The 10,606-nt window shown below is 43.9% G+C and overlaps 1 protein-coding gene across 1 annotated transcript; it reads left to right on the plus strand.

Moving 5' to 3' along the window:
* Positions 1 to 216: 216 nt before the first annotated feature.
* LOC118575877 lies at positions 217 to 9,723 on the plus strand. The gene is made up of 3 exons (XM_036176248.1): positions 217 to 265; positions 863 to 914; positions 2,781 to 9,723. The coding sequence occupies exon 3, from the start codon at positions 3,175 to 3,177 to the stop codon at positions 4,162 to 4,164; it is 990 nt and encodes a 329-aa protein (XP_036032141.1). The 5' UTR covers positions 217 to 265; positions 863 to 914; positions 2,781 to 3,174; the 3' UTR covers positions 4,165 to 9,723.
* The last annotated feature ends 883 nt before the right edge of the window (positions 9,724 to 10,606 follow it).

Here is a 10,606-nt window from a genome sequence, read left to right on the forward strand (position 1 = left end):
CACAGAGCCATCTTGCAGGTCCCTTAGGATATTTAATCCATTATTCACAAATAAATAAATGAGATGGTAACTAATGGTATGGTTGCGGATCACAACTGTGTTGGTACCTGGTATAAAATATATCGATATACCCTAGAAAAGATGAGATGTGCTGTCAATAAAATCCCCAAACTAGAACGAAAACCTGACTTGGTTTCTCTTTGTCTGTTTCTCTAGGCTCCCAAGAAACAAAACAGATCTCTAAAACAGATCCGGAAACTCACAGGTCAGAATGACTCTCTCCTTATCATTCAGCTCAAGGCTGATGACTGATGAACTGTGGACTTGCTTTAGGACTCTTTCCACTAGAAGCGGAAGAAAGCTGAAAAAGAGGGTGTGCCTGGAGAGTACGCCCATCTCTCTGACATCTTTCTTTCCAAAGTCAGTCAGACACTCCATCCTCCATTGTCTCCTTTCCTCAGGCTTCTCTGTCCTACATCTTCATGTAGAGCCCAAAGTATGGGAGAGGAGAATGGACAAGGATCAACTACCAAGAGTTTGGTGCAGGAGGTCCATTACCTTTACTCCTCTACCACAGATGTGGATGTGGGATACACATCTTTGAAGGGAAAGATGTATCAGGATCTGTGTGTTCGCCCAGTGCTGCGTTCCCATTCCAGGGCTTCTCATGGGTGACTTCTAGTACATGACGAAAGACAGGATAGTAAGCTTAAAAGCATAGTAAAACTCGATAGCTGGGCTGTACCACTCATCAGCTTCACGATGGGTGTGACTTCATCTTTGCATCCCTGTTAACTGAAGGGGGTTCTATTAGATGACATCAGTAGGCACTATGCTAACAGTTTCTTTGCTTCTGTTACAGTGTCACAGTTGGAAGAAACAGAGATGAATGTCAGTGCATCTGATCTGACAAGGTGAGCAGAATCTGTCTACAGACTGTCCTGTGACAAATACCTGTGCTGACTAGTTTCCTGTCAACTTGATACAAGCTGCCATCATTTGGGAAGAGGGAACCTTAATTGCTTGCTGCCCCCCTAACACAGATTGCCCTGTGGGCAAGCCTGTGGTATATTTTCTTTCTTATTTTTCTTTTCTTTTCTTTTCTTTTTTTTTCCTCTATGTAGCCCTGGCTGTCCTGGAACTCTCTCTGGAGAAAAGGCTGGACTTGAACTCAGAGATCCACTTGACTCTGCCTCCCAAGGGCTGGGATTAAAGGCATGTGCCACCACGCCTGGATGCATTTTCTTAATTGATGATTGATGAGGGATGGTCCAGCTCACTGTGGGTGGTACCACAAGTGAGCTAGTGGTCTCAGGTGGTACAAGAAGGCAGGGTGAGCAAACCATGAAAGCAAGCCAGTAAACAGCTCCATGGCCTCTTCTTCATCTCCTGCCTCTTGGATCCATCTTGCCCTGAGTTCCTACCCTGACTTCCCTCAGCAATGGAGTAGGTCCTGAGTGTTGTAAGCTGAAACAAACCGTGTCCCCCCCAACTTGTTTATGTTCATTGGGGTTCACCACAGGAATAGAAATCCTTCCATGATACCATCTTCATTGTAAACGCTGTATGTAAAATACCTGGCACTCTGACTTTATTTACTCTGAGAGCAATTGCCTTCTTCCTAAATTAACTTTCTATTCCTGCTGTAAAGTCATTTCAGTTCTACTGACATACCCTGCTGTGTCCAGTATTTCAGGACTTCCTACCGACTGGACCCAGGAATATGTATTCTTGGTCAATAGACAGGAGTCTTCAACAGATCTTCCAACATCTGGATAATGCAAAGTCTGGAAACAGTTACTAGGCATGGGGGCAGAGTAGGGGGAGGAAGGAAGGAAAGAAAGAGTAAAGGAAAGAGGAAAAGGAAAAAAGTTAGTTTGAGGAGCAGTGGAGAACTTCTTTTTGAGCTTTATTCATTTTATGTGTATGGATATGTTTCTAAAGGTAAATATGTGCACCACATGCATGCTTGGTACCCACAGAGATCAGAAGGGGGTATATGATCCCCTGGTACTGGAGTTACAGATGTTTGTGTCCTACCATGTGGGTGTTGGGATTCAAACTTGGGTCCTCTAGAAGAGAAGTCACTTAGTCACTGCTCTTAACAGCTGAGTTATCTCTCTAGTCCCCCCCCCGTGTATATTTGTGCATATATATGTATATATGTTATTCATTTGTATTTTTGTGCATGTGTGCACATGGGCACCACATCATGATGTGGCAGTCAGAGGACAAGCCACAAGAATCAGTTCTCTCCTTCCAACATGTGAGTCTTAGGGATCCAACTAAGGTCATGCCAAGCACAGGTGTGTGTGTGTGTGTGTGTGTGTGTGTGTGTGTGTGTGTGTGTGTGTGTATGTGTATTGGGTAAAACTTGGGTGTCATTTCTGGGGAGCCGTCCACCTTGTTTTGTGAGATCGAGTCAATCCCTGGAACTCATTAGTTATTCCTGGCTGTCCAGTGAGGTTCAGGGCATCTACTTGTGTCTGCTTGCCCAGTACTAGGGCACTATGTTCTTTTATTTTCCTGGGGGTTCTAGGGATGGAACTCAGCTTCTCTATTTGTACAGCAAGTACTTAACTGACAGACTCGTCTACTTTGCTCCTGGTGGAGGAATTCTTTACATAAATAATTGATGTTTGTAAATGCAACCCCTCTTTTCCCTCATCTCTCCCTTATACCAAAAATATTTTGGATTTGAAATAACCACTCTCTTCCTTCTCTCTAATTTCCCCCTACTGATTCCAAAGAAAATGAAAACATTTCTCTTTGTTTCTCAGATCAACACTTATGGAGCTGAATGTTTCAGAATCTGGAGATGTGACTTCCTCCTCTGTCTCTGACATTGTGGTTCAGGAGGCTATCCTACCCAGCTATTCCTGTAAAAAGGGAAAGCCTTCTACTGACTACAGCATGTCCTCTGCATCATCCAACAACTCGATCCTGTCTTATCTTCCAGCGTTTCCTGAAGGAACAGCTTGGCAATTCCAGAGTGATAGTGTACCTGTTTCCTCCCCAAAGGAAACATCTATGCCCAGGAGCCATGGCTCATCCCTGCCTACTTCTTAGCTGACAGATCGTGAGAAATCAGGTCTTTCTCTGAATGTGGCAGTTCTTCCTCCCTTCCTTCCCCTCCAGCTCTCTCCTTTGATCAGAGGAGAACTGGAAAGACATATGTCTCAGAAGGTTTCTACTTTGCAGCATGAAGTGGTACATCTGCCTGTGAAGAAATCCTGGGACATACTCAATCATTTGATGGATGTACAAGGAGTCCCTGAAGAAGAGCTCCCGAAAACTCAGTTACCTACACTCATCCCTCAGAGTGCTGAGCAAAATACCAGCACAGCTCCAGATCCTCCATCATTGCATCTTCACATGAACATTGGGGTGAATTCTGAAGTCCATAGGATGGAGGCAGTCATGTCACAACCATTTCCTTCAAGCAGGGATGAGCACCAAGAACTTAGATATAATCCTTTAGTTATATCAATGGGCCCTCCATCTCCCAGAAATTTTGGGGTTAACATAATTCAGGAAGAAAAGGCTTTAGTGAAAAAGGATTCAAAGCACATGTCAGAGCTGAATATAGAGCAGAGGGTCATACAAACAAAGATACAGATACGTATGGCACAACTAATCCCAGAATCAGGGTCAGAGGTGATAGACTCTGAGGGGTTTTCCCCACAGCTGTCAGATCAAGCAGAAACCGTGAGTATAACTCCTCAGCCACTGAATCAAGTAATTAAACCAATAAACCCGTCCTCAGCATCAACCATGGAATTAAAGAGCATGGCCTCAAGACTGAGTCAAGTCACAGATAACCAGGAGGTAACTCCTGTGGCATTGTTTCATGCCATGGATTCCATGGGGATGATTGACAAATTAAGTCCACATGTCATAGAACTAATAGGAATAGCCCCAAAGGCACAATGTCAAGTCATGGAATCAGTGAAGACAGACAACACTGCATACCTATCAAACCATAAGACCAGGGAGTATGAGTGTAGGGCCAAAGCAGACAGTTGTGGAAGCTGTGGAAATGATTCCCCAGCCTCGGCATGGAGACATGGGAACACTGACCATGACCTTGGCGTCACAGAATCAAGCCACAAAACACATCAGGATTTCTTCCAGTACAGTACATTAATATGCAATGGTAATTAGCTCAAGTGCACTGCCTGAAGCCATTGAAGATACAGAAGCCATGGATTTCATGCAGGTAACTCCACTAAGGACAGCTACACGTTACAAAATCTAGGGCTTTGATCTGAGGCTCACAGCCTCCAGCTGAAAATTTGACCCCAGTGTCAGCTCTACCAGATGTTCCAACATCTACTGTCCCAGTAGGAACTGTAGAATCTAGAAGCATAACTCCACAGCCACCATCTAAAGTCCTGGAACCATCAGGAATGACTGATGAGCTACTACTGCAATGTCAATCCCTGCATGCTCTAAAGGTGAGCCAGCTAGTCCAGGCATCTCCCACAGGAATGATCACACCACTACAGGTTGTAGAGCCTCAAGTCAAAGAGTCTCTGCAATTTCATTCTGGGTTACAGGGTCAGGTTGGAGACTCTGTGGGGACTATGCCACAACCTCAAGGCACAGAGTGTGAGTCATTTACTCCAGGACTGTCTCATCAGTTCACAGACCCTTCGGAGTTCACCCCATGGCACCAAGGCTTAAAACGTATGGAGGTAAGCCCAAGGCAAAGTCAAAACATAACAGAAACTGTGGGGTTGAACTGGCCACAAGTGAAGGATCCTGTAGAGATGCCACAGACACATAATCAAATAATGGAATCCACGAGAATGATCCCAGCAGCACCATTCCCGGTACAGGACCTATAGGAAGGGGCCAAAAAGCATCAAGTTTCAGATGCTGAATTAGTGCCAGTCATACCACTGCTTCAGGAAATGGAATATTTGGGGGGGAGCACAATCCCACAGCCTAAGGTTATAGATTTCATGGACTTACCCCCAGCACTATAGAATGTAAAATCTCAGCACCTAATCCAAGATCCAAGATTGCAAAGTATGAAATCTCAACAGTGGTATGTATAGATGTGGCCCCAGAACTATATCAGCAGAATATGCAATATAAGGAATTAACCCCCACATTATAACTGCAAAGAGAGACATCTGTGCCATCAGCCCCTGAGTCTCGGTTTTGAGATGTGAAATCTGGTCAACTGACAGTTGAGCCACAATCCCAAAACAAAAAGTCTGCACGGTTGGCCCCAGGTCCACAGTTGCAAAGTAACAAATCAGTGCATTTGATCCCCAATTCTCAGTCTCAAGGTATGGAAGAAGCTCTTTCAGCCCTATCACAGGAGTTACAAGGAGATATAAAAATGGTGGAGTTGACTCTAAGACCATCCCTTGAAGATATGAAATCTGTGAATGTGACCCCAGAATCATGTTCACAAAGCACCGGCTCTGGTAAGATAGAGCCTGTACCATTGCTTGAGGATACAAAGACTCTATTGGTAGAAGGTAGGAGTCTAATTCCTGAGGCACTGGTGGAGATTATGGAAGTTGGTGAACTGATGCCAAGCACACACTTTAATGCAACAAAATCTTTAGAAGTGAGTCCCAGACCAAGTTATCATTTCCTAGAACCTGAAGGACTGACCCTACAGCATCCAGCCTCAGAAGCAAGAGTGATCTCTGAACCTTGCTGTCAGGTGGAAGAATGTGCTCCATTGCCAAAATCATCATTAGGGATGACTCCAGCACCACTGAGCCAGACCTCAAAATCTGTGGAGTTGAGCTTACCACCACTCCAAGATACTCTTGATACTGGGACCCAGGTGGTCAAGAGATGGAAGAGACTCCAGAATCAGGAAATGCAATTTAAGATACTCTGGATTTGCTACTAGAATCAGAAGAGCAAAATATGATCTCAGGAGTGATGGCCCCAGAGCCACAGCCCCCAGATGTGAAGTTTGTTCAGGTGACTCTAGAACCGTGTTCAGAAGTTACTAACCCATCTGAAATCAGAACATGAAGACACAGAGACCTTCAGATTGACACTCTCTAAAGTTTATGATACCCAGGGGACCACTGTAGACCTACATTAGAAGTGAGATCTCTGGAGTTTAGTCTAGAACCAGGAGTGCAAGGTGAGAAATCGGAGTCCTTTGCCCCAAATTTGCAATCTGCAGAAGTGATCCCTGAACCACCTGTGCAAGTTGTAGAACCCACAGAACTAACTACATGACCCAAACCACATATTAAAGATGTGATCCCAGGGCCACAGCTCCACCAAGTAAAGTCTAGGCAAATGGATAGAAAATCACAGTTGCAAAATGAGAACTTAGCAAATGTAATACAATCATCATCTGTAGATCCTGAAAAGACAAAACCAGAGCCACATCTACAAAGTTTATCACCAAAGGAACTGATTGAGGGGACACAGCCCCCAAATGTGAAATCTGTGGATTTAAATCTAGGCCCACAGCAGTTAAGTGTCAAATTGGAATTGATGCCAGGGCCAAACATGCAAAGTGTCCAATTTCCAATGTTATATCAAGGGCTACTTCTTCAGGGGGAAAAACCATGTTCCCTGGGGCCAGAAACCAGATCATCAGATTTATCCTGGGGCCAAAGCTTCTAGAACCACAACCACAACCACCACCTGCAAAGTCAGTAGATGTAAAGGTAAGACCATGCTTGCAACATGTGAGATTCTCTGATCCCATCCCAGAGCCCAAGCACCGAGGTTTCAAATGTGGAAAGTTCATGCCAGCTATTCAGCTTCAAGACAGGAAGTGTGAGGAATTGATGCCCAAAGTTTCACGGTGAGATAGTGAAGTCCAAGCCCCCAAATGCGGACTTTGGGAAGTTAAACTGAGACCCTCAGTTACAAGATGAGAAATATTCTAAGTCAATTCTGGGGACAAAGCTTCAATATGGAAAATCTATGGAGGTCAGTTCTGGCCTATGCTTACAGGGTATGAAGTCTTCAGAAGTGATTTCAGAGGACACACTTGAAAAAGAGAAACCTGTGGGCTTTGTAAATCAGCCACTGTGGCAAGATGTAAAATCTTTACCGTGGACATTTAGTAAGGCACTTGCCAGGGAAACTTTGCAATTGGAACTGCTCAGTTATAGGATAGGAAATTACCTAAGGTAACATCAGAATTACATCTTCAAGGTATGAAACCTGAGGTAGTCAACTGTAGTTCAAAGTTGAAAGGTGTGACGTCTGAGCCCACATATGTCCAGACATGAAGGGATCAATCATGGTGAAGAATCACAAATTACAAATTTAGTCAAGAGCAACTACTTCAAAATACAAAACCCATAGTGTTCACTCATGAGCTATATTGGCAACATATCAGGTCATCAGAATCATGTGCAAAGCCTCAGGACCTGAATCTGTGGAATTCAATTCTGAGCAAGAGTTGCAAGATGTGATGTCCTCTGAGTTGGGCCTGGGAACAAGTCTTCAGTCTTTAGAGTTCAACCCTGGGCCTCAGTTGCAAGAGATAAAACCTTCTGAGGTGTGAACAGAAACCAAGCTGCCTGATGAGCCATTGCTGGAATTCAAGCATGAGCCTTGACTGCAAGTTAGGGCGTTCTGTGACCCGAGTGCAGGGCCACAGATTTACTGTAAAAATGTTATGGCATCCAATACCAGAACACAAAATGTGCCCAAGTCCTCGGAGTGTAAATTCTTCTGTATGTTTCCTAGGACCAAGTACTCACTGTGTGAATTCTTCTGCATGCACCCCAGGGCCAAGTCTTCAGTGTGTGAATTGTTCTGTATCCACCCTAAGACCAAGTACTCAGTGTGTGAAGTCAGCGTGCTCTCCAGGGCCAAGTCCTCAGTGTGTCAATTCCACTGAGTGCCGTCCTGAAGCACATTTGCAAGGTGTGAATCAATGGGCATCAATTCTAGGACCACACATTCAGTGTGTAGATACTACTGGGTGCAATCCTAAATCACATTTGCAAGGTGTGATTCCTTCCGCACCAACTCCAGGCCATAACCCTCAGTGTGAACATTCTAATAGGTGTAGTTGAGCCACTTCTTGATATGAATCATGGTAGAACATTTCCAGCACATCAAATTATGTGTGTAAATTCTGTTTGGTGCAGTACCAAAACACATTTGCAAGATGTGGATTCTTCTGCCTGTACTCAAAGACAAGAGTCACAGTCTGTAAATTCTACCATATACAGCCCTAGGCCACATTTACAAGCTCTGAAACTTCAAGGTATGAAGTTTTCTGAGTTGAACCCAGAGACAGGAATTCTAAGAGAGATGCCTATAATAGTTAAGCAAGGACAACATGTGCAAGATCTGAAGTTTGAATTAATCCAGAGTCAAATATTATAGATGTAGCACATGTAGAGTACAACCCTGGGCCACAGGTACAACGTGTGAATTTTTCTGAATTGAATCCAGGATTAAAATTACAATGCATAAATCCAGTGAAGCTTAGTTCAGGGCCATAGTTGCAAAACTTGAAGTCCTTTGAGTTGATGCCTGGATCAGAATCTCAATGTCCAAAATCTGTTCTGTTGAACTGTGGACCATCTTTTCAAGATGTGATATGATCTCTCTTAAAGGTAGGGGCGGAGTTTCAAGAGATCCCATTTTTGAAGAACCAACTTTGGATGTAGCAGCAAACCACACAAGCAATGTTTTCTTTGAGGCTTCCAACAAATGGTGTGAAATCTGTGGGAGTTTCACCAACCCCAGTGCCTGAAGATAGAATGTCTCCAGACATGAGCAAACAGCCATTGCTTTGTTTTCCAAATTCTGTGAAACTGACACCTGGCTGCAGTCTGCAGGACTTTAAGAAGTGAGGAATTTTCACCTGAACCTTGTTTTGAAAATGTTACATCTGTGAAGTTGAAGCCAGGGTCACCGACTCAAGGTGTGAATTCTCTAGTGTTCACTCCTTTCCACTGTTCTCAATGTGCTAAGTGTTGCTTTGCACCAGAGCCATGTTTTCAAGATGTAAAGCCTGTGCCACTGAGGCTCTGCTCCCAACAGCCAAGCGTGGGTCTCCAACAGTTTCCTTTAAATGACAAACTAATGGTACCAACAGCAGAGTCCACTGGGGAGTTCTTAGCAGGACCAGCACTGACTAGCGTCAAATTTTCAAATTTGATTCCAGAATCATAGCAATAGTGTATGAAACTGACAGAATTTACTTCAGAGCCATAGTGACAAAGTGTAAAACATGTGACATTGTCATCAGTGTCTCTGCTGCAAACTGGAACCTCGGTGGGGTTATCACCAAGACCATTCCTTCAAAATGTGACATCTGAGAACCAAAATCCCCAAACACGTGATCAAATTATAGAATCCTCTCAAGTGATATATAGACCAGGGCACTAGTTGGCATACTATACTGAGAAGATGAGGCGCCAATTCTCTAAATTGGTGGATTTTATTTCACTACCAGATCATCAAGATGCAGGATCTTCAGAAATGACAAAAGGGTTGGGATATAAAAGCCTAGAAACAATAAAGGAATCTATGAAGTTGACACCCAAACCAATAGATAAAGTCATAGAATCATTAGTGATGCCTCAGCAGCTCAATCTTCAAGAACCAGAATCTGTTGATCTGACTCCCACACTAAGTGATCCAGATTTGATGTCCTTAGAATTAACCCCACAGAAAAGCTTCCAGAGCCCAGAAACTCTGGAGTTGCTTTCTTGTTTGTGGCCTCAATTTAAAGATTACAAGGAGTTGCCAACAGAACAAAGCCACAGAAATCTAATAGACTGACCTTGACCTCAAGAATCATGTTGCAGAAGTAAGAATGCTAACTTGTGAGGTAAGACCAGGGAAAGAATTTCTTAGCGTGACTTCAAAGCCAATAAATAGACTGGACGTATTGAAAAATCTCTAAGACTATGTCCTCGTGACTTAGGACCTGGTGTGGTGAGCTCTGAGAAAAGATCCCAAAGGGAACAACAATCTCTAGCATGGCCACCAAGCCCATCCTATCATGTTCCAGATTCTGTTTCAGGGATAACCCCAGGACAGGGACCTCAGATTTCTGTAAGTTGAACCTCTAAGCCATGGCTGAAAATAGAAGAATCCTTAGAGTTGTTAACCCAGGAAGCCAGTCAAGTTGTGGGAGATATAGACTCTGAGGAGCTCACTTTTGAGTCCATGGCAGCCAGGGGGAGGTAGCAGGTAGGCTAACAAAGCCCAGGATGTAATTCATCCGATTAGGGTTCATAGACTCGTCAAATCCAGGTGTACGTCCAAGATTACAACATGCGCAGTGATGATATTCCCAAGAACTGTTCCTCCGTTTACCCAAGTCCAGTTTACATAAGTGACAGTAACCATGCTTACACAAAGTGTCTATGCATACTCTCCCAGTGTTTCAACAAATCTGTGGTGAAGTTATCTTGGGACCGCCACTTCAGTCTATACCTTATGTGTGATTACCGAAGCCAACTCTCAAGACAAGCTGCTGATTTGACTCCCAACTTGCATGAGCTAAATATTGGCAGAATGGCTTCAAGTCTTCTGCTACAATAATGTGACAGACCCTTAGACCTCTCTCTGAGAGGAGTTCAAGTCTAGTCCCTCCCGAAGACAAAATAGTAGTCCTTATGTTAGGAAC

The sequence above is a fragment of the Onychomys torridus genome, unplaced genomic scaffold (assembly GCF_903995425.1).
Source record: "Onychomys torridus unplaced genomic scaffold, mOncTor1.1, whole genome shotgun sequence".
Lineage (NCBI taxonomy): Eukaryota > Metazoa > Chordata > Mammalia > Rodentia > Cricetidae > Onychomys > Onychomys torridus.

Coding starts and splice junctions, on each gene's coding strand:
- LOC118575877 (XM_036176248.1), top strand. CDS start 3,175: ATGTCTCAGAAGGTTTCTACTTTGCAGCATGAAGTGGTACATCTGCCT.